The sequence below is a fragment of the Leptodactylus fuscus genome, chromosome 11, assembly GCF_031893055.1.
Source record: "Leptodactylus fuscus isolate aLepFus1 chromosome 11, aLepFus1.hap2, whole genome shotgun sequence".
NCBI lineage: Eukaryota > Metazoa > Chordata > Amphibia > Anura > Leptodactylidae > Leptodactylus > Leptodactylus fuscus.
The window spans coordinates 63,204,713-63,229,824 of NC_134275.1; the positions used below are offsets into that span (position 1 = coordinate 63,204,713).

The 25,112-nt window shown below is 41.7% G+C and overlaps 1 protein-coding gene across 1 annotated transcript; it reads right to left on the reverse strand.

Moving 5' to 3' along the window:
• Nucleotides 1–6,952: 6,952 nt before the first annotated feature.
• On the reverse strand, nucleotides 6,953–24,586 carry LOC142184639 (sodium- and chloride-dependent neutral and basic amino acid transporter B(0+)-like). The gene is made up of 14 exons (XM_075259651.1): nucleotides 24,434–24,586; nucleotides 22,143–22,287; nucleotides 20,839–20,970; nucleotides 20,452–20,613; nucleotides 19,211–19,346; nucleotides 17,911–18,043; nucleotides 14,103–14,243; nucleotides 13,032–13,260; nucleotides 12,502–12,627; nucleotides 10,163–10,281; nucleotides 9,303–9,402; nucleotides 8,998–9,107; nucleotides 7,885–8,052; nucleotides 6,953–7,120 (listed from the first exon to the last, which is right to left on the reverse strand). The coding sequence occupies exons 1-14, from the start codon at nucleotides 24,491–24,493 to the stop codon at nucleotides 6,953–6,955; spliced, it is 1,929 nt and encodes a 642-aa protein (XP_075115752.1). The 5' UTR covers nucleotides 24,494–24,586.
• Nucleotides 24,587–25,112: the final 526 nt, after the last annotated feature.

A 25,112-nucleotide genomic window follows, 5' to 3' on the forward strand; every position in this document is an offset into this window, starting at 1 on the left:
ATAACATAAGGAACAGGCTTATGAGGAAGACATTGCACAATCTGCAATATAGAGGATAACCCCTAGTCCAATATCCATGGATTTATTTCTGATGGTGAATGTAACTACCGTATATACTCGAGTATAAGCCGACCCGAATATAAGCCGAGGCCCCTAATTTTACCACAAAAAACTGGGAAAACTTATTGACTCGAGTATAAGCCTAGAGGGGAAATGCAGCAGCTACTGGAAAATTTCAAAAATTAAAATGGTCTGAGTTTTTGGGTGCAGTAGGTGCTGGGTGCTGGGAAAGGGGAGGGGGTGTTTTGGTTGTCTGTCTGCCCCTTCCCTGAGCTTGAGGACTGTTTTTTCTTCCCCCACTTGGAATTCAGCCTGGCTGACTATAGGGGATCTGCAGTGCTCCTATTAACCACTTCCCGATGGAACAGGAGCACTGCAGATCCCCTATATTCAGTAGACCGGGCACTGTCAGACACAGGGATACCTAATGTGTTTGTGTTTCACAGTCATTTTCTACTTTTATATGTATTCTAGGGAAAGGAGGGATTTACAACTGTTATTTTTTTTAAAATCTTTTTTTTTTTTTTTTTTTTTTGCACTATTTTACGGGTGATTCCATACATTGATATTGTGGTTGGTCATAGACCCCCCCCCCCCCTTCCTAAAATTTTTTTTTTTTTTTTTTTTTTTGCTGGCTCGAGTATAAGCCGAGGGGGGCTTTTTCAACACAAAAACTGGGCGCAAAAATTCGGCTTATACTCGAGTGTATACGGTAGTTCCTATACAGAAGTTTCCGCATCACCTGCTGCCATGGAGCATAAAGATATATGGGGACTGGGCATCTGAGAACACGTCTTATTGTAGATTGTAATAAAAGATGTTATGAAATGTTATTCACATATTTCATGATGTATCACATATGAACACGATTCAAAATCTATGGTTGGTAGCTTTATTTCTAAAACCGTGCCCCACCTGTCTACAGGCTGCTTGTAGCACAGCACTTCAATCAAAGTGTATCATCAAAGCTGAGGCGACACGGTGACTCAGTGGTAAGCATTGCAGTGCTGGAGTCCTGGATTTGAATCCCACCAGGAACAACATCTGCCAGGAGTTTGTATGTTCTCCTTGTGTTTGTGTGGATTTCCTCCCATTCTACAAAGACATAATGATAGGGGGAAAAAATGTACAATGTGATCCCAATATGGGGTTCACAACCTACATTTATCATCAGAGCTAAGCTGCAATGCCAGACACAACCCTTGAACAGGTGTGGCACTGTTGTTGGAAGAAATCAGCTTTGTTTTTTCTAGAGAAACCCTTTAAGGCCGGGGCCCCACGGAAAAATCTCGATGTTTTACAGTACTGGCAAAGTGGTTCGGATTCTAGCAAATCCCATGCCCACTTTGCGGTAAAAACCACCGTGCGGACATGCCACAATTTTCAAAAACAGCGCATTTTTGAAAATCGCAGCATATTGATTATACCTACGGAAACACCGGCGGTTTCACCATAGGTATAGTTGTATACTATAATGGAAACTCCTACCAGGCCACTTATCATATTGTTATTTTGAATCCTTGTGGCTGCCCCATTGATCTTAGGATCAGAAGCTCTTCACCTGTGCCAGGAGGCCTCACAGTTTTATGGCATGACCTGGTGATATGCCGTAACATTTTTAGTTGGAAATTCCCCTTCAAGAGTAAAAAAATTGCCAATATCCAAGGAAAGTAAGAGTTGGTCCAAATAGATGACCTCTTATGTGGTTAATAGACAATGAATGATTATCTAATAGATGCGTCTTATGGTGATCTATAAGGATGTATAAAAGATGTTGCAATAGGTAATTCCCGCTCTTGCTTTGTATTCCCTAATCCCGTCAGTCAATGAGTTAATAATACATACAGCTGTAAATTCCCTGCCAACACCCAATAAGTAACAAGACATTGTAGTGAGTGCTGTACACCGCAAAGAGTACTGGCTGGAAGTGGCCCTACCGATCACTTCCTACAAACCGTGCCAAAATCTTGTGTAATCTTTAGCTTTCATTCGGTATCACTCTTCTAAGACATCCTGGTATTCTTAAAGAGGCTGTCTAGGCAAATTTATTTTTAAGCCGGGGAGGTAAAGAGAAGAAACAATGCTCACCTGTCCCCGGTGCTCCGATATCCTCCCGGCACGGTCCGGTCCTGCTGCTCAGCTGTCTTCTTTTGCAGACGTCCTTGTCAGCTGTCATGTCCCATGTCCTTCACTAAGGCCACTCACGTGTGGTGGGGACTTCCAATGGAAGAGAACAATGGAGCTGCAGGACACACTGGAGCACTGGGGGCAGGTGTGTATGGGGATTTTTTTCGCCTCTCCTGGCCTAATTAAAACTTTTTTTTTTTTAGCCTGAACAACTTCTTCAAGTAGCTAACATGGTGATGAAGGATTTATTGTGCAAGTTCAAAAAAAGCCTTGGCAGTTATCTTGAATGGAAAATTATCTGTGGTAGACCAAAAGGGGTGTAGGGGACCATAAAAAGAAGGTTATATCCTGTGCAGGGCTAGAAAAGGTTGGGTACCCCGGTTGGATATCTTGGAAACCTCCCCAAATGGAAAGCTATATATATTAAAAAACGGTTATCTAAGGAAACCTCACGGACGCCATAGTCTATAATGAAGTCAGTGTGGTTTCCACACGGTTTCTGCATGAAACATGCAGAGAGAAAAGTGCTGCTTGCATGATTCGTATGGTAACTGAGCAGAAACCACACGAACCCCATTATAGTCTAGGGAGTCACAAACATGAAAAAGGGGTATTTCAGCACATGGAAAATATAATATTTTAGTAAGACATAACTTTTAATGAAAAACATATGTATAAAATTAAAAAAAAATACAAAAAAACAAGAACCAAAAAAGATTAAAAAAGAGACGCACTCACGACATGTAATCACGAGTGACACAAGACATGACTGGTTGCCTACGCGTTTCAGGGCCGGAGCCCCTTCCTCATGGCATGGGTTTCTCAGGTAATTACTGTGTAATGCTTATAAGTCTCCATTTTGGAGTCCCCATCTGGACTCCCCAAAACGCAGATGTGAATGGGGCCTAAGCTGAAATCAATTTGAGGCACTTCTATGGGACTAGGTGACTGATATTGAGTGCTATCTACTCTGATTCAATGAATGGGATTCAAGATGTTATAAGTTTCTAAGTTACTGTATTATAGAATTCTGTTTAGGGTGATCTCCTTTAGATGGGTCCAATGAAAATAAAAACTTTTTGTGACAATAGAAACAGGTTGCTTATCTGTGGCAAGGTTGGTAAGGGTTGGAAAAAGAAATGGGTTCTGGCAGTCATCGGGATGGAGAGTCAAGTCTAGAACCTACAGGATTCTACTACAACAGGAGCAGCTCTAGGTCCAAGCAGACCTGGTCCTGTATACTAAATGATGAAAACTTGTCAACCTCTGATACATCCTCCTGGATGTCAGTAAAGAAATTTTCAGTTTAGATATCATACATTATACATGTTACGTCCTAACCTGTTTGAACTCCTGTGCTATCCTCTGGCTCCATTGTACAGTACCAAACGCATGACGGCTTATGAATACTTATTCCCGGACTCTTGCCATTCTGTGTTGGCATGGTTAGGGTTAACTTTTGTGTACTTGTGATTGACAGCTAATCTGCCAATCAAGCCTGGGACAAGTTCTGGACTTCCTTAAACTGGCCATGAGCCCACACATGGTTATTGTGTCTCTGACCTTGTTAATCGGTTTCACTTGCTCTTTTATTGTATTGACTGACCTCTGCTTTTTGGCTTTTTGACTACTCTTTTGGATTGCGATTTGGTGCTGTTTTGTTTCTCTGGTTTGGCCCTTGTCTTGCTGATTCGGCTTCTGTGTTGTTTTATCTAGTCCTGTTTTGTGTATCACTTATCTAGAGTAGGGTTTGTCGTCCAGTCGTCCCTGTCATTAGGACAGTTGCAGCAAATAGGCAGAGATAGAGGCTGAGTCGAGTTTTAGGGATCACGATCTCTGTCTTCCCTTTCCCTAGCAGCTGTTATTGGGCAGATGTGAACATTGCATAATATTGCCAGATGTGTGTAATAGTAACACTAAAAAAGATTGTGATTTATTTTTCATTGTCATACATCATCATTTTGTGGTTGTACAATGGTGAAATAATAAAAAATTACAAATTTTAATCAAAAACAAAGAAACAAAATTATTCCTATTTCATGTTCCATGCAGCAAGAGGCAAATATTACACAACTCACAGGCATGAGGTATTCATCCCATAAAGGCACCGATATCACATATAGAAATGTAAACATATCATATATATACTTAGCGACTATGTTATATACAATATCTTACAATATACTTCAAACACTGCTTCTCCAGTATCCCTGAGACTGCAAGTACTATGAGCGTCCAATAGCCATTGCTCACGTACGTCTCATGGATCCTTTAGTTCTGGCAGGAATAGCTTCATATCTAACCTAACCACAAATGAAACACTTGACATATTGACACATAACAATATTGTCATTTTTAGATCTCAGGTCAAAAAGTCCCAAAAACCTTAGTCTTGGGTACTCTAGTACTATAGTGATGATAGACTAGTAAACTGGTACCATGGACGGATACTTTAGTACCATAGTGATTATAGACTAGTAGACTGGTACTGTGAATTAAAAGACTGGGACTGTAGATTTGTAGACTGATAATGTAGATAAGTACTCTAGTACCAAAGTCATTATAGGACTGATACTGTAGATGGGCACTCTAGTAGACTGGTTCTGAAGTCTAGCAGACTGATACTATGGAGGGATACTTTAGTTCCAAAGTGATTATAATCTAGTAATCTGGCACTGGATTAGAAGACTGATACTGTAGATTCGTAGACTGTAATGTGATTATATACTAGTAGACTGGTACAGTAGACGAGTACTCTAGCACCAAAGTGATTATAGACTAGTACACTGGTACTGGAGATGAGTACTCTAGTACTAGCCCGACACAGGCTGAAGGTGCGTTGGCTGAACATCAAATACACATTAAATGGTTACACCACCAAAATTGGTGGATTTAGATAACCTTAGTCTAATGTGTTTGGACATGTTAAGTGAATCTGTCACCGCAACCCAGCCCAGCAGATAGATAGGTTAGGGTCACCTAAATTAAACAGTGTTCCCCTCTTGTGAAGCCGTGACTCCACATCTATGATACCGCTGTTTCTATCAAGCTTTTAATGAGTTCTATGTAGCAATGAGGATGTGGCCATTGCTCCATGCCCCTGTTGCAAATAGTAATAATTTGGCAATGGAGGTACTGATTCACAAGGGGAGAACACCATTTGATTCAGATGACCCTAACCTATCTGCAGGGCTAGGCTGATATGCTGGTTCTAGTAACTGTAATCTATCTATCTGCAGGACTGGGCTGATATGGTGATTTAGGTGACACTAACCTATCTATCTGGGGAGCTGGTCTGATATACTGGTTCTGGTGACACTAACCTATCTGCAGGACTGGGCTGATATGCTGGTTCTGGTGACAGTAACCTATCTATCTGCAGGACTGGGCTGATATGCTGGTTCTGGTGACACTAACCTATCTGCAGGACTGGGCTGATATGCTGGTTCTGGTGACAGTAACCTATCTATCTGCAGGACTGGGCTGATATGCTGGTTCTGGTGACACTAACCTATCTATCTGCAGGACTGGGGTGATATGCTGGTTCTGGTGACACTAACCTATCTGCAGGACTGGGCTGATATGCTGGTTCTGGTGACACTAACCTATCTATCTGCAGGGCTGGGGTGATATGCTGGGTCTGGTAACTCTAACCTATCTATCTGCAGGGCTGGGCTGATATGCTGGTTCTAGTGTCAAACTCCCTTTAACAAATACAAAGAAGTAGATAAATAAAAATGAATGGTTAGGTGCCTGAATGTCATCTATGTATCCTTAGCCTAACCTAAACTTTTATCAGTAATAACTTGTTTTACCATCACTTTATGGAATTTATTGTATCTTCTACAACTCGGTATTCAGGATAAGGGCAGGTTCACACCTGCGCCCGATCTCTGTTTTGCAGGTTTCCATTTTCTGTCAGAATAAGATGGAAACCCGGCATTCAGTGTCCGCCAGTGAGCGCCCGTGAGCGTATTCTGCTCTCTGCAACAAAGCCGGGTTTTCTTAACCGGAAACAAAGTCCTGCATGTCCAACTTTGTGTCTGGTTAAAAAAAAAGTGGTTTTGCCATGGAGAGCAGGTCGGACACTTTGCAAACCCATTCAAATGATTGGGTTTGCAAATTGCCCGCCGGTTTCTGTCTCCTGTCCAGTTTCTCGGGCAGGAAACGGAAACCTGCAAAACGGAGACCGGGCACAGATGTGAACCTGCCCTTAATATCACAATGCTACATATTATTAACAACTCTTCCGGAAAGAGGAAAAAATTAGGGTTCCTTGGCCCCAGTGCAAAATTTCTCTTGACCTCTATAATATCCTCTCATCGATTAGAAGAGCCTTGTGACCCCCCATATGGAAGGGTCTGTATGTGACTGTAACATCTGTATCCCCTACAGACACTATTCCTATTAATACACACGAATATTGTGGAAGTAAACACTACTATTCCAGGATAAGACAAGTGTGACAGTAACAGAATGGTTGTGCAGGTCTGAAGCTTGGATGGTGAACAAGTCCTCACAGACAGCAAAGCACTGCGCTGCCTCCTGCTGGGATGTCTTGTGTAGTGAGTTCTCCATAGGAATGGATCCTTAGAAGTGACATCATTTTGGTGTGTGGAATGTAAGGCAACGGCATAAAAATTTGTAACAGAACATTGTATTGTAAAAATAGTTTAGAAAGTGTCATCTGGAAAGCTCGGCAGATCCTTGTAGAAAAAATAGTCATAGTCATATGTGCGCGTAATTGTTTAGTTTTGGCGCGATCCTATGAAAACGCCTTGTTGTCGTAGCCTCCCAGACCGCCTTCGATCGTGGGTATCTCTAAACCATTGGAAACTTTGGGGAAATCACCAGTATCTTTGTATCTTCCAGTGCGATGCTGTTGCAGGGCAGGACCCCATTCTGGAGCCGGAGTGCAAATTTTTCGAAATCGCTGTTGAGAAAGTGAGAAGTTACTTTATGATGGAACGTGAAGCTTACACATTATACTAGCCAAAATGAATTTTGTGTCATTTGGCTATATGAAGATATGAAAGACTATAGAGACCATATTATTTAAAAGGGGATCACTCCCCCGCCTACTCCTGCCCCTCAAAGCGGTGATTGACAGGCTGCTCTGTATATGTCCGCCATAGCAGCCTATCAGTATTATTTGGGGGGTACAGTATTGCTTTTAGGTGAGATTACGGTGCCTAATAAAGGTTCATAAAAGTCTACAAGACGGACCTTCACTCGGGTAGCTATCGGGGTCACAGTGGGCCCAAAAGACAGGGGGGCCCACAGGTCACCCCTTACCACAACTACAGGTTACCCTCACCACACTAAGGCTGATTAAATTTCTTTAATATCTTTCTGGCTCTGCAGCCTGTGCATCATATATTTATCACCCCCGTCCTCTGGTGTACTGGAGTGAGAAGGGGGAAGAAGATTTTTGATACACAGCCTTCCACTGTCAGAAAGACGAAGATTAACCTTTTAATGGTAAAAATATCATTTGCTCAGCAGTACATAGTTAAAGAAGGATTTCACAAGGGCCTGGGTGCCTTTAGTTAGAGCCGCGTGGATGAGATGGCTACATGACAAATTTACATCTGCTGCATTAACAGAGAGTTGATATAAGTGCAGGCTCAGCTTCCTGTATACTGTGCATTTATACTTCTACTTATAATCTGGGGTTTGCGACATGTCATTACTTACTTGCCAAAGGGTCCCTTCACCTTTGCAGATTTTTACTATAGCCAGAATAGGTATCCAAATAATGCAGAATATGATCATGCACCAACCCAAAGCAACTCCCCAGGTAGGGTATTCAATATCACCATACTTCGGGGACGTAAATGTGATCAAGGACCAGATCAGAATGGCCTGCGAATAGAACAGAATGGAACTGTGAGAAGAGATAATAATATTTGTCTACTAGTTATCAACCTCGAATCTATCTATCTATCTATCTATCTATCTATCTATCTATCTATCTATTATCTATCTATCTATCTATCTATCTATCATCTATCTATCTATCTATCTATCTATCATCTATCTATCTATCTATCTATCTATCTATCTATCTATCTGTTATCTATCTATCTATCTATCTATCTATCATCTATCTATCTGTCATCTATCTATCTATCTATCTATCTATCTAATCTAATTGTTCTATCTATCTATCTATCTATCTATCTATCTCTCTTTCGCTATCTATCTATCTATCTATCTATCTATCTATCTATCTATCTATCTATCATCTATATCTATCTATCTATCTATCTATCTCCTTATCTATCTATCTATCTATCTATCTATCTATCTATCTATCTATCTCCTATCTATCTATCTATCTATCTATCTATCTACTATCTATCTATCTATCTATCTATCTATCTATCTAATCTAATTGTTCTATCTATCTCTCTCTATCCATCTATCTATCTATCTATCTATCTATCTATCTATCTATCTATCTCTATCTAATATCTATCTATCTATCTATCTATCTATCTATCTATCTAATATCTATTTATCTATCTATCTATCTATCTATCTATCTATCTATCTATCTATCTATCTCCTATCTATCTATCTATCTATCTATCTATCTATCTCCTATCTATCATCTATCTATCTATCTATCTATCTATCTATCTATCTATCTATCATTATTCTATCTATCTATCTATCTATCTATCTATCTATCTATCTATCTATCTATCTTTCTATCTATCTATCTATCTATCTATCTATCTATCTATCTATCTATCTACCTCTCTATCCATCTGTCTATGATGAATTTGTAAAATTTAGACTTACAGTTAACAGAAGCGGAGTGACAAAGAACCAGCAAATTCTCCACCAGAGCCAGAAGAGGAAGCTTTTCTTTCCAATCATCATTTCAATGTCCTCAATGAATCTGTTACCTCCTGTACATGGGAGAAAAGAAAGATAGCTATCAGACATAGCGGAGGAATGGTTTTCTGGAGTGACTTATATTGTAAAGCTACGCCGATTCCTAACTGGCCTAGATCACTATTCTGGCCATGAGTTTGTCAGTTGTATCATTGTATCACTTTTATTCTACTTGTTACATTGCATGTGCAATTTTTGGATGCATTTACCATAAATCCAGCAGATTCCAACCAATTCTAGAATGGCAGCGATAAGGATTCCCCATCCAGCACAGAAATAGTCAATGAGTTCCACCCAGTATATTCCTGCCTACAAAGGAAAGTGATATAAATGATGCTATATAATATAGTATGCAGGATTTTTGCTGTGCACAAAAACATAACTGAAAATCGGTTGTATTGTAACTTATTTCCCACCACTAGGTGGCACCATACAAAAAGTTTTGGAAGGATAGTTAACCTCTGAATTCCTATAGTCTTAGAGTATTCTGGTGTTTTTGCCCCCTTTCTCCACAAGACTCTGCAAGGAGTTTGTATGTTCTCCCCATGTTTGCGTGGGTTTCCTCCGGGTACTCCGGTTTCCTCCCACACACCAATGACATACTGATAGGAAAAGTAGATTGTGAGCCCTATATGGGACAGTGACTGACAATGTCTGTATACACTGCGGAATATGATGGCGCTATATAAGTAAGAGAAGTAAATCAATTTATGCCGCCCTCTATCGCAGGGTTGCTCACTTTGGCTGCTGCTGGGATCCCTCAGCAGTCATCTATGATGTGTGGGAAAACATAGCAGCAATCTATAGCGCCTCTGCAGGGGAAATTCAGTATTACACAATATCCATTGAAATCAGAGGCCTGTCCATGATATGCAGAGTCCACCACCAATGTTCTTTGCGCACCTTTTTAAACTCTAGCCAAGACACAGTGGTTATAAGAGGCGAACCCCTGTCCCCTCTCCTCCTGCCTTATAAAATCACGATTCCCTACTTGCTATTAGCCAAATGGCTTTACGAAACCAGGCACTCCCTTTAGGAGACATAGAATAATTTTTGGAAAGCACCGTACCTCAGTGACGCACACAAGTCCAAGCAAGAAAAACATAATACAGGCTCCGACGGTGATAACACCCCTCATTTTCTTCATCACTTTTGGGTATGCGTCATGTATGGTGGTGGTTATTGTTTCTGTGAAAGATAACACATTATCAGATTAATCAGGTAAGACGTGTGGCGGAGCCGCAACAAGTAAGTTATGGATTCATACATGAGAAGTAGTTTTTGCCATTGTGAATTTTTACAATTTGCAGCATATCAATCTCATGTAGACCTAGTTTTAAAGTGTCGAGCACTGGAGTAAATAAAGATATTCAGCTTAGTTTATTATTTGGAGTATTTTACTGACTTTGTCACCCCGTCATGCCCCGCACCAGTCATATAGTACGCACAGAAGGAAGGTCGTCCAAGGTCAAAAACATTGAGAAATCTGCAGCGACAGCTTAGTATAGGTTTCACATTCTTCTGCTATGCTGTGAACTGGTTATATAAGATAGCTTGTGTACATCGGCCTCTCATGTATATGATCTGCAGACAACATGGCGGCAATGACTGGCGCCCAGGTACATGAAGCTATGGTGCTGCTCAATAGGTTAGTCCTATCTGAAATATCACGTTACCTCTTGCCATGTGCAGTCACAATGAGAATGGAGCACTTTATATACCCATACTTGTCAAGTGTCCCAAATTTGCCAAGACTTTCTGAACTTTCCCATGACAATCCTGGAGAATTTGGGCCTGTCCTGGCCAAATAAGGTGTTTCAACCACGTAGGTAGTCCAATTCGGCAAATATTGTATGTATATCTATAGAAAATGGAGGTTTTGCCAGTTGCAACTAATCCGGTCCCTGCTCTTATAGTAAGATACATATATAGATATATAGAAGCTGCGATCTGATTGGTTGATGCAGTCCTGGTCTGCACCTGCACCTGTACATGAGTCTCTTTTCTCTTGCCAATGTTATACAAGAGGGCAGTCTGCAGAACAAGTGAATGAGACAGGACTCGGCCCGGACATGCCCGGCAGGTCTCATTGTAATTGCATCTCATTAACTTAATTATAAGACCATCATCTCTCTGCTGCGATGAGACATACTGTATGCTGCGTCCTTGGTCGTCCCATATACTTTGGATAGTTGTCGACTATTGAACTTTTGGTATTTTTATAGGACATACCAACCCTGCCCAAATGTATAGTGACTGTAGTCCTACAAATTGCTAAGAGTCACCCACCATGACCAAGTCTAGTAGTCTTATGATGTTTTATGTTGATACTCGCCATGGTTTCTCTATAGGTTCGCTATCTGAGACAATCCCATTATCACCGCACCCTTTGGCACACTACCTTGGCCCCTATTACACAATACGTTGCCGCTTCACCTGTTACAGAGAATAATTCACAGGCGATGATAGGAAATACATGTCGTGTCACATCCCTCATTACTATCATGTACTATTTCCCATAGCATGACAAACCGGTGTCTGAGTAACAAAGGAGGGACATCGAATAAAGCGCAACATTTTACATGTTCACAATTGTATTGTTTTATAGGTGGTGATTAGAGATGAGTGAGTAGTATTCGATCGAGTAGGTATTTGATCGAATACTATGGTATTCGAAATACTCGTGCTCGATCGAGTACCACTCGCTGTTCAAATGAAAAACTTCGATGCAGATCCAGCATTGATTGGCCGAATGTTATACAGTCAGCCAATCAACGCTGGTTCTTCTCCTACCTTTAGAAGTCTTCTCCGTGCAGCTTCCCCGCGGCGTCTTCCGGCTCTGAATTCACTCTGCCAGGCATTGGGCCTGGGCAGAGCCGACTGCGCATGTCCGCTTGTAGTGCGGGTATGCGCAGTCGGCTCTGCCCAGGCCCGATGCCTGGCAGAGTGAATTCAGAGCCGGAAGACGCCGCGGGGACGTTGCACGGAGAAGACTTCTCGGAGGATCCAGCCCGACCCTCACTCGTGGACTTGGTAAGTGTAATTTGATCGAACGTTGCCTACCCCTGAAACGAGCATTTTCCCCCCCATAGACTATAATAGGGTTCGATATTCGATTCGAGTAGTCGAATATTGAGGGGCTACTTGAAATGAATATCGAACCTCGAACATTTTGCTGTTCGCTCATCTCTAATTATATATACAGTGTGGTTGAGCCGATCTTGAGATTTCAAAATTTGATTTCCGATCATTTTCCAGCCGATCCTGATCGTGAATTTTGCTCGATCGCCGATCGTGATCTGATCTTTCCCATTCCCAATCGCTGAAGCCTATGTATAATGTATATATTGTATCATATGCATTCACTGTTATAATAATATAATAAGAATATATCATATCTGTACTCACCTACTGAGGCAAACTGGGAGTCAAGTCCTAAGGTGAGTAACATAAAGAAGAAGAGAATGGACCATAGAGGAGCGACGGGGAGCTGAGACAAGGCCTCTGGGTATGCAATGAAGGCAAGTGCAAATCCTACAAAAAAGAGAGGAAGGTTAATATCCTAGTGGCCAGTTATTAGAAGTTTATTACTTAGAATTCATTGTCAGTTTGGTCTTAGATCTGAACATAGAATTTCTGAAGGCTATAGGGAAAAAAAACCCAAGGGAAGGATAGCTGTTGACCAAACGCCCATTCATCTGATATCTTTCCCATTTTACACCCCCATACCCATACAAAGTGTTTTTGAAGCATGTTTACTGAATTCGTGAAAAGACTGGGGCCACCAGATTGAGAGCTAAACATCAACTCAGGGAGATCACCATTAGGTAACCCCCTTATGTGCTAATAGGTCACGCGATGGGGTTGTTGTAATGAGACACCCCTTTAAGACTAGGCTACGATTGGCAATATATGGTCATTTGTCAATATCCGCTCACCTGAGCCCACTACATCCTTCACTTCTTTCTCAGCTTTGAATGCCATGTGTCCCAATATAGAGAAGATGGCGAAGCCAGCGAACACACTGGTGAGGCAATTGGTAATGCACACCATGATGGCGTCTGCATAGCAGTTGTTGCGGAACTTGTTATAGGATGATAGTGCCACTAGTCCACCCCAAGCCGTGGACAGAGAGAAGAAAATCTGCGTGGCGGCGTCTTTCCAGACCTAGAATGGTACACAAACAAGAGACACGTGATATTAACTCTGATGTTCTGAAACATGGCGCATGATCTAATAAGTATAACCAAAAAAAGTCTACAGGATGGCTATGGGAATATCTGCATGTATTACATATGGATTTTGCTCCTGATTTACCATGGATTTCATCCCGCTACATTGAAATTGTGCAAGAATTGCACAATTGTGCATATCCATGTCATATCCTCTACATGTGCACATACCCATATAGTGTAACTCACACAAATGTAACATATACCGTACAATCAAAATGACATTTTGCTAGGACATTTCTACTAGTCTGTATATGGTAGTTGAGGAGGTTGTGCACAAAGGGTCTAGTGAAAATAATTGGATCACAGAAATCTCCGGAAATTATATGTAATCCACGGGGAAATGACAAGCACTCAGTGACCCTGCAAAGGAATAAGGCATTGTATGGTGCCCATTAGAATCAAAGGGTCATTCATAACGTACAGACTCGCCGGGTCCTCGGGATAGGGAGTTGGTTTTTATAGCAGCTTGTATTAGTGCAAGGAAACGGATGGAAATCCAAAACTAAGAATTTCTCTGTAATGGCTATGAACACTCTAATAGGGTATTTTAATATATTTGTAAAGCGGACAACCCCTTTAACATGCACGTGCCAAAAACATTTTGCAGTAAACATCATGTCTATGGTATAGATAGAAGGTCTTTAGTGACCCTTTACTCTAGGGTAGGAAAATGGGTACAAGCCAAGGGGAGAACAAGCATAGGGAAATCAATATTTATTGCCATCGAGGAATGACTTAATTTCTAGAATAAAAAACAGAATTAAAGAAACTTACTTGTGCATCGTAAAGCTTCGAAATGTCAGACTGTGTTCCAATATAATAATTGATCCCCTCATAGGCTCCTTCCAGCGTAGCTCCCCGGATCAGGAGAATCAGCAGCACCACGTATGGGAATATGGCCGTGAAGTATACCACCTGTCAGAACAAGCATAGAGATAGACAGATAGCATGCTTATTAAATGAAAGCTAGACTTCTCCATTCACACCCAAAGCAGAATGTCACAATTCTTCTGGCTCCTTTGGGAAATCTATAAGAGACTTCTCAGCTTTCTTGGCACATTTATGTGACTTCACAGCTTAGCTCTGTGCGTTATTTTCATCTGATCTCTGCACAGGAATACAGCAGAATATAGAATTTAGCTTTCTGATGGACATGCAACAGATCCCGTTCTAGTCAATGGAATGTATTGCACTCTGTGTGTTACCAATATTTTAGTAGTGTCCCCCAAGAGACTCGAACAATGGAGAGGCGACACTAGTGTGAACCTGGCGTCAGAAGATTATCTGATTGAATTCCAACTTTAGGCAAGTAATGCTGTTAAGCAAAGTGACTATAGCTACAACCAATACTTGATTGCAATGGCACATGCTTCCTCTAGCCCTCCCTCCATTGCCGTTTGCTGCCATGTTCATACCCACTCGCTTGAATAAAGTACAGCCCTGAAGAGTATGGTTGCCTTTCGTATCTTACATGGTTAAAGGGATTCTACCATTAAAACACATTTTTTTTCTCATTGACACGTAGAAATAGCATTAAGAAAGACTATTCTTCGCCTATCTTTAGATATCTTCTCTGCGCCGCCGTTCCGTTATGCAAATGAGTTCTTTCGCAGCACTGGGGGCAGAAAATGTCCAAAATGCTGTGAGAGAACTCTCCAGCGACACCTCCATCTTTTTCAGGAACGTCCTCTTCACGCGTCTTCTTCCGGCGCAGGCGGTCAAACTTGTAGGCCTCGGGCAGAGCCGACTGCGCATGCCCACAGGATACAAGAAAATTGCCAGCGGCCATTTTTCTTGTGACTGGTGGGCATGCGCAGACGGCTTTGCCCTAGGTCCGAGGCCTAGAAGTTTAAAGCCACTGCCGGAAGAGTGCCCATTTCTGAAGAAGATGGAGGCGGCACTGGAGAGTTCTCTCGCAGCATTGGGGACGCCCTCAGTGCTGCGAAAAAGCTCATTTTCATACCGACAAAAAAACTGAATTTCTACGGAACGGTGTCAAGAATAGCCTTTCTTAAGACTATTCCTACATGTCAACGAGAAAAAAAATGTGTTTTAGTGGTAGAATCCCTTTGAAGTTGGCCATTAATTGGGATTTTAGGTTTTGAGGAGAATTAATATAGCCATATACATTACATTAAGGTCTGGTCAATTTTGGCAAGAGTGGATGACCATCTAATGCTGTTATTAGGGCTTAAAGGCAATTGTGACTCTAACCAATCCATGTGACTTTAACCCGTAAAGGATCATGCACTTCAAATGTATGGTGTGAATTTAACACAACCAAGAAGGGTCCGGTCTACAGAAGAAGACAGAGGCTTCTGACTTGTGTATTGTAGCTTACACAATGCGGTGACCTGCATAGATCACACTCAACTATGCATAATATACATCAAAATGGCTGAAGCAAATGGAGAACCCATTGTAAACTTTCAGCATAAATGTCCAAATGTGAAAACAGAAATTTTTTTTTTAGACCAAACCCAAGAAACGTTGTAAGTAAAAAACACCAAACTGCAACAATGTGACTGGTGACTGAGGACCAAACCCGCTGGTCATGAAGGGATTACAGAGCATTGTATGAACCTCATAAATGTGACTTGTTAATATTTGGTAGAAATGGATTCTTTATGAGGTAATATAAATTCACGCATGAGATAGCAGGACGCTTTATGACGCCATCTATTTTAATGGTTTACCATGAAATGCACCCGTGGCCTCCGGTATCCTTTACACACCGATGACTTTATTGGTTTACAGTGGGATGTGTGTTATACACGCTGTATGGCTTGGGCTCCTGTAACTTTTGCTCTTTATGGGTCAATAAGCCTAATGCACTATAGACTTCTAATGTCTTGTATCTTAGCCTTGGGTTTTCCCAACATGTAGTTGACCCATGTTTAGTATGTTTATGGTATACAATATAATATAATGGAACATAATATAGTTTTATCTTTATGTCTTTGTCTGGATAAAGGAGCTAATAACATTCATAAAGACTTTCACAAGCCTAAAGGATGACGATGATGAGGAGGATGACAGTCTGCCTTGACGACAGCACGTGTGAATAGGATATTTACATGGTAATATTTGAACAGGCTCCAAAATATGTCATAGGAGAGTAAATGGGGCACATAGACTAACAGTGAAGTGGATTATTATGTGCCTGTTGGGAAATCAGGCAATAATGTAAAATCCTGTTTTCTTGAAAAGCTGGTCACCACCTTCTAAACAGCCCGGAATAAGTTGAGCATGAAGGAAAGAGTAGGAAGATGGGAATCTCCACCATTGCTAACAACATTGCTATTGACCCCATTGCTGCAGCTCCTTTACAGTCCCACATGTAGTCCCATCCACCGACTTTTCTGCTGCGGATCTTTTTCTGCAATGGGGTTAGCCAGAATCCCATCCTATCAGGATGAGTTTACCGTTCTCCCTTGGCCAGCAAATTCCCCAGACTTCAACCCAATCCAGAATCTGTAGGACCACCTCCATCGGGATGTTCGCCTCATGGATGCTCAACCGCATAACCTAGCGCAGCTGGCCACGGCACTGGAGTCATCATGGCTCAACATCCCAGTGACATCATCACAACATCCCCTCTCTTCCTGCACGTCTCGCAGCGGTCCGCTCTGCCAAAGGGGGTTATTCTGGATTTTGACAGGTGGTCACATTAATGTGACTGGAGTGTTGCAATTGTACAAAGAGCCTATTGACTAATAGAGGATGGCTCTCTGAGTTTCTAAGAAGCATTCGGGGACTTCCACATTCACTGATATTACAGGTTATTTTCTATGGACGCTGTACAGAAGATGTTACCTAGTGTAGCTGCAATTAACATAACGCCTAGAGCATTTACAGTATGACACATGGAGGGAGAGGCTCCATTATAATGTTGCATGTGCAATTGTATTAATAATTGTCCTAAGGGCTTTGTCACACGGTTCATCCACCCAGTATAACAACTTGGCATACTATTTGTGCACAGACATAGCAGGTAGTGCCTGGAGGAGGCAACACAAGGAAGGCATTGGTCTAATAGAACCCAGGGACCCAATGTTAAATCAGATCAGGTATTGATGACCTGTTCTTAGGACACGTCATCAAAATCAGCGTCCTGCTTGATCTTACTGCTAATTCCACGGCTCGGGAAAGCCACAATGGCATGATAGTGTCCTATATCGGCACTCTGTTGCAGTAATCATGCAGAGGACTTTCTGTGAAAAACCACAATGCGTGGTTTTTCCTGCAGCACTTTTTCGCTGCGGCCCGTTACGTGGGGCTTTAGCCTCAATGTTTTGTTTCCAGGAGTGATAAACCACTGCCTTACATGCCTGGCTTACTCCCCTAGTCTTATCAAAGCACATGCATGCTCCGGAGAGACTCTGTCATTGCGTTTCCATTATCCAATGGAAATATATTGATGAAACGCACATGCAATAGGCAACTGTTTACCTACCCTTTCTTCTCCAGTGTGAACACTGCATAGTATTACGTCACGGTACAGCCATATTAATATTATGTTACATTGTAAACATGGACGTGAATATCTAATGAAATATGCACTCATTGGATAGATTATTACCTTTCCGGAAGACTTTATGCCTTTGAACAAAGCAGCGCCAATTATAATCCAAGATAAGAGGAGGCAGAGGGCCAGGTACCAAACAACGTTTCCCGTTTCATCGAGCCCACTTGATTGACGAAGCGCCACTCTTCTACGAAGGTTAGGAGATATGTTATCAGCCTGACACGGCAAATCAGGATTTACACAAGGAAATTGGTTGTGAAGAGCGAGACCAGAGCCCGCTGCCATATTGATCTGGGCTGTAATTGTGCAATAACAAATGTTGACCCCTAGTCAGTTTATTAACTTAGGCTGAGGCTACACGGTGACTTTGGCTGCAACTCTCACCATGTCATCTTGTGACTCCTTCACCAGTGTAAGAGAATGGGGTCACACTGTGACACCGAGGGTGCTGTGACTGTAATACTAGCACAACTAGACTTTTTTGCGACTAGAAGTTGCAGTCATCCTCGGAGTCGACTCCATTAACTTACATTAGGGAAGGATCCCCAGGGCAACACCGCAAGTTTTGGTTGAAAAGTCACCAGGTAGCCCTATCCTTAAGAGTATGGAACTGGGTTGCAATACCAAATATAGCCAGTGGATAAGAGTGGCACTGTTTCTGGGGTAAAATAGAAAAGACCCTTTTCTTCTAATCTCAAATAACCCCTTAAGGTTAAGGCCCCATGTAGGAAGCCGCAGCAAAAAAGTGCTGTGTGAACAACCGCGGCGGCAACACATTGTGGTTTTTCCTGTAGCACTTTTAACAGAAAGTCCATAGGTTTCCTCTGTGGACTTTCAGCTTCTATTATATCTAAAGGGAAGCTGCCGGCATTTCCTTATGTATAATTGATATATTTGTTCATATTTTTTTGCAAGGTGTGGATGGGATTTGTACCTTGAAGTCTGTAAAATGTTGTATTTTTTTCCACCACGTGGGGTCCTGGACTTAAAGGGATATTCCAGTAATTAAAAGTTAACAGTAGAGGTCCCAACCCCACCAATCACAAGAATAGAGATTCCAATGTGCTGTGTATGAATGGTCACGCATGCACTAAGGCTCCATACATCTTTATGGGACTGCCAAACTGAAGCTAAGCACCACTCAGAAGTCCCATAGAGATGAATGGAGTGGCATGTGCTGCACCATTCATGGAGGAACACAGGATGTGTTCTGGGGATCAGTGGGGGCTAAGTGGTGGATAAGATCATATACATATAATCTCCTAAATTTTGGTCTCTGAACAGTGGTACAATCCATGGAATATTGCACTATTATGTATGAGCAGAATTCAGTAAATAGCCTATGTATACTTACTCCCAATATTGTTTGCTGGGAAGTTCAGTGTCTATAAACTCTGTGGAGTTGTCTATACATGTGTAGTTATTATCCTTGACCCAGGTAAGATTCATTGTCTCAAAGATATTTGGCTGCAGCGTCACGTTACAGAACCCTAAGAATAGAAAAGAACAGTTACTGACGGTACTGTAGGATTACAGAATTATGGCCACTTTCTTCCAAAAACAGGGCCACACTTGTCCACTGTTGGAATGTCTTCTCTAGCCCCCACCATTCCTGAGCAATCGTCACTGTTAGTTTTAGCACAGTCATGATGTCACAGGTGGGTGGTCCTGAGAAGATAGACAAGGACCGCCCACCAGAGAGATCATGACTGTGCTAAACCTAACAGTAATGATTGCTCAGGAATGGTGGGGGCTAGAAAAAAAATGACCACTGCGCCGGAATCAGTGGAGCTGGGGCTATTGAAGGGATTAAAGCAGACACTTTTTTCTAATCTCCTATAACACTTTAAATCGATTATTTTAGAATAACATATTAGTGCATTATTCTCCTATTTGCCTATTAATGACATTATAAGTAACATATTCAGTTATAAGCGTATTACATTCTATGAGAATAATTACTGAACACATTCTAGATTCTTCTAATTAAAATCTGTCTTAGGCCAGGGTTACACATTGAGCGTTCACGGTGAGGTCTATTGTAGGACACACACTACGGACATCCCACAATGGACTGCTACGTTAGGCCATGTTCAATGTGTCAAGTTCTCTATAGGCACAGTATGGCTCTTGGTATTTCTCCACCAATGGTAATTTGGCGCAGTTATATAGATCTGGAGTATCAGTCTCTTGGTTCAGATTTTTACCCAGTGGGCAGTTCCGTTTTAGTGACATTGGTGCTTGATAGTATGCTCTCAGATTTTCTATCCGTTCGAAACTGTATTGTGATTTGACCACTTGTGGTGCAATACATATTGTGGTCAGAGGATCAGTGCGATGTCTCTAACACAATAATGATCCAGCAGAAGACACCCAGATTTGAAGGGTACTATGGTTTATATCCTAAGTATTGTTGTAGGGTGGGCCCCCAAGATCATTTTATCTGGTGGGGCCCAAGCAACCTCACTGCAGTCCATAGTCCTGTTCTTCTAACATGTCCCTTGTCATGGTGGATACAGTAATACTTGAGAAGGTAGACTGGAGCGATTCTGACTTCATCCACAATTTGGTTTTTAATAAATTCTACTTTTTTACCTTTGGGTGTTTTGCTGCATTTGTTGTCGGACCACTCGAAGCATTCGGACCAGGGTAACACACTTGTAAATGAAGCGAATAAATAATATAAACTGTAGGCGATGATAACATTATAATATATAGTGACCAACGTTGAAATCAGGACCATGGTTATTCCCACTCCTGTAGGATAGAAAAAGACGAACTGTAAAACCTGAAACAATGAACCTAATACAAAAGTGTAATATAATAAAGGAGTAGATCAGTAAATAGAGGCATATTAGGGTTCATCCATTTAGTTAAATTAAATTGCCCCCCGCTCCCCCTGTCTTAGCACAGCACACCCATTGTACGTGATACAGATAATCGTTGTAATAATTGACCCTCCGCTACAGACCCTGTACTGACCTTCAAATAACGGAAGCACCTTCCACATGGCCACCGGTCCTAAACTGGCAAACTGTCCAAGGGAACATTCCAAAAAGAATAGGGGTAACCCAGCAAGAGCCAGCATGATAGCATATGGGATAAGAAATGCACCTAAAACGAAACATAGTAATAAGGTTGTGGGAACGTCCATTTATTCCTTATAATTGTAGAGTCAGCGCCGCACCTCCCATGAGGCGACCTGAAGCGACCGCTATGCCAGGGCCCTGGGGAGGGCGGCATTTTTGCTTACCTAAGCCAGTCCAGGACAAGCTGTCCTGGACTGGCTTAGCGTCACTGTCACTGAGCGGTGGATTGGGGAGGCCCTGTGGACGCAGCGCTGCTCCAGTGGCCTCCCCTCACGCTCAGGCAGAGAGCAGGTCCTCACCCTGCCTGATCTCTGCCTGCTCCGCCGCTCTGCCACATCCACTTCGCTCCGCTCCGCCCCCTCCGCTCCGCTCCCTCCGCCCGGGGGGGGGGGGGGAGGGAGGTGGCTTTCTATCGTCCGCCTCAGGCGGTGAAAAAGGTAGGTTCACCCCTGTGTAGAGTTCTATACTGTAGCTGTGTACACCAAGTCATGATTATTCACATATACCAGTCTCTGCCCTGGACAGCTTTGGTTACCATATTACCTCCTCAGCGGTGACAACGGGTGCATGGCATCACCAGAGGAGCACAAGAAGCCCCAAAAGTGATGAGAGAAGGTGAGTATGAATGTTTTTTATATTTTTTTCACCTCCCATAGGATATTCAGGTTGAACCTGACTGGTGACAAAGTAGTTCGGCCATTTCTTGTAGACACCTGTCTGGCTCAAAGAGACCATTGATAGAAAAGTGACTTTTACTTATAGTATGGCCATATAACATAGACCTTTATAAGACCACCAAGTGTTGTCTGAGTATGCTATATGTCGTGCAGTCCAAGTCTGAAGGACTAGTCTTGGTCTGTGCACAGAAACAGGCCTATTCAATGGGGCCATGGACACTTCCGTTTTTTACAAGGACCAATTGTCCACATGAAAAAGAAAGTTTTCCCATCAGAATGGCACACTTCCACACCTGCCTAAAACTTTTGTACCTCAATGTATAAATCTTAAAAGGTTTTGTACAAGTATTTTAAAATAAACTCAAAAACAAAGGACTAGGGTTGAGCGATCGGGAAAGATCGTATGCCGATCGAGTAAATTTCATGATTGGGATCGGCTGAAAAATGATTGGAAATCGGATTTTAAAATCCATCCTGAAATCTCTCAACCCTACAAAGGACGCGTTCTCTGCTCAGTTACCTCCTCCATGCTCAAAGGTGAGGTAAGGGAATCTCCACACGTTTCCTAAGCCGACGGCATAGCCCACCATGGACAGGAGGTACTCCGACTTGCTGGACCAGTTTCCACGTTCTGTGTTCTCATCTGTATTTTCCACTGTGGAATCCTGGTTATAATAAAAGAAGTCAATCACTATAAGTAGATCATGTCTTGGAGGTTGCGACATGTTCCCTACTTAGACCTTAAGCAATCTCTTATTGATTTTTTGGTGTTTACCAGACTTTGTTGCCCTTCTTACGCTATCCACATTGAACTTTTTGTAATTATTCATTTTTGAAGAGTTTAAATTGTCATTGTGTTCGATCTTTTCTTGCCTTGTCATGGGGAAGACACATTAGATATTTGTTCTTATTGTGGCTCCTTGGCTCAGTTATTTTGTTCGCTCTCCTAATATTTAACCTTAATCACACTTGACATGTCCATTGTTTACTTAGCTGATCTAAGATTTGACACAGTTGATAATGGACGCCAAATTTGTCACCTTAATCCATACCATTAAACTTCTAGTTTAAGGACTACACCCGACAGGATGTCCTACTGAAACAAGGACCTATCGGAGTTTACTAACCATTTTTAATTTTGGTGCATTAGAACTTGCTTGTTACGAAATTTTGTGACTTTTTGCAAATAATAAATTAGACTTAGACCTATGTGCTATGTAAACCACATTCACATTGGCCGACCGTGATGATAAAAAACGCGATAACACAAATCATTACAAAAATGGCGCATGACATGAATCTACATGGAGAAGGGTATACAGTAAAAAGTCACAAAACACACTGATGCACAACAACAAAATGCAATTGAATATTACTGTATACACTCGAGTATAAGCCGAATGTTTCAGCACAGTTTTTGTGCTGAAAAAGCCCCCCTTGGCTTATACTCGAGTCAAGCAAAAAAAAAAAAAAATTATTATTATTATTATTATTATTATTATTATTATTTTTTTTTTTTTTGGGGGGGGGGTCTATGACCAACCGCAATAGTAATGTATAGAATCTCCCATAAAATAGTGAAAAAAAAAGAAGCTTTAAGAAAAAATATAATAAAAAATAAAATAAATAAAAGTTCTAGAATACATATAAAAGTAGAAAATTACTGTGAAACACATACACATTAGGTATCCCGTTGTATGAAAGTGCCTGGTCTACTGAATATAGGGGATCTGCAGTGCTCCTGTTCTGTCAGGAAGGGGTTAATAGGAGCACTGCAGATACCCTATAGTCAGCCAGGCTGAATTCCAAGTGGGGGAAAAAAACCTCAGTCCTCAAGCTCGGGGAAGGGGCAGACAGACAACCAAAACACCCCCTCCCCTTCCCCTTGCCCAGCAACTACTGCACCCAAAAACTCTGAGCATTTTAATTTTTGAAATTTTCCAGTAGCTGCTGCATTTCCCTCCCTCGGCTTATACTCGAGTCAAATTTTCCCAGTTTTTTGTGGCAAAATTAGGGGCCTCGGCTTATATTCGGGTCGGCTTATACTCGAGTATATACGGTAAATCGGGGCAATAGGAAAGGCTAGGGGAGAACAGATCGGTGCCCTGCAGAGGTACCATATGGCAGCACATCACATACCTAGACTTCTATAATACCCTCTAACCCTGCCTTCTGTATAATGCACAACTGAAATGTAAATCTGAAATTGTGAATTTCAATATTTTTGTGAAAAATAATTTTTGACTCTGTTATTTGCATGAAATAAAACAAAATAAAAAAAAACTAAAACATTGTGGAATTATTGTCATTTTTCAAGTAAATGTACAGAAGCTTGTTTAATATATTATTTTACGATAGTAATTTATGGTCTTCTGCACCTTGCATTGACTACTTTGCACTACTACATTATACAATTGTACACAACCAGGCTTACTAAGCATTACGTAGGGGATGTAAGTAAATTGCACCTTGCACACTGTGTAACACAACTGCTCATCTTGTCGTGCATTGACTACTAGTCACAATACATTACATAGATCCAGATGTAGCATAGGCGAGTCCGTCATTCAGCACAGCTCACAGTGATATCAGGTGACCCTTAGTGTAACAGATCCAGCTCTGATACGGCCACAGAACTATAAAAAATACCCAGACATGGCTTCAAGATCCTGCTAAGATGTAGGAATCACAACCAAGCCTTGACCCCCTAGTCACAGGACAACTCGAGAAAGACTTAAATATTTCTTGGCCGACATCCCAGACACTTGAGTTACTATTCCCATCTCTATCCTCCATAGCCCAAGCACTTACCACCAAGTCCTTACTGGCTTTCTTATTACAGCACTTGAGGAAATTAGGTATAAGTCCCATCCTTGAAGTAGATCTTAACAGTGGATGTATTGTGTCCTCTCTCTTTCCAGGTAATTGTCCTTTGTAGGCTAAACACCCAATCTCCTCCTCCTCCTCCTCATACACTGGAAAGGACTTCTCATAGAGGGCTCCTTTTTAAAGACACATCACCACCTCCCCAAATTTTTTAATTACGACCTTCACTGAGTAGGCTGGACTCATTGTTTTGCAACATCTCAGTGTACGAGGTGCTGGGAGTTTCAGTTAGATAGTGGTTGACTCAGACTTGACACTTAAGTTGTTCTGTTGCCAAGCCAAACATACATGTGCCAACCTGCTGGCTCCTATTAATGTACTTATAGCACAGGTGTATAACTTTTACAATTGGATATGATATAGGTATATAGTGCACCCTCAAGTTACTATATTAACTGATTCCTGGACGACCAACCTAAGGGGAAACCATTGTATAGAGAATTTCTGTTAACATACAAGAAATGGCTTAGGTAGGTACAACATACATGTACCGTGGCATAGGGAGGTAATAACCGCCATACATGTACCAGGTAGGGTGGAGCAATTGGGATCGGAAAAGATCGGATTCCGATTGGCGATCGAGTAAATTTCACAATGAAGATCG

Excerpts from the sequence above, each read along its gene's own strand:
- LOC142184639 (XM_075259651.1), bottom strand. The coding sequence starts at position 24,493 with ATGGGACTTATACCTAATTTCCTCAAGTGCTGTAATAAGAAAGCCAGT. Across the intron at positions 12,628-13,031 it reads GAAGGATGTAGTGGGCTCAG|GATTTGCACTTGCCTTCATT; the intron begins GTGAGCGGATAT and ends TCTTTTTTGTAG. Across the intron at positions 8,053-8,997 it reads TCACTCCGCTTCTGTTAACT|GCCATTCTGATCTGGTCCTT; the intron begins GTAAGTCTAAAT and ends TTCTATTCGCAG.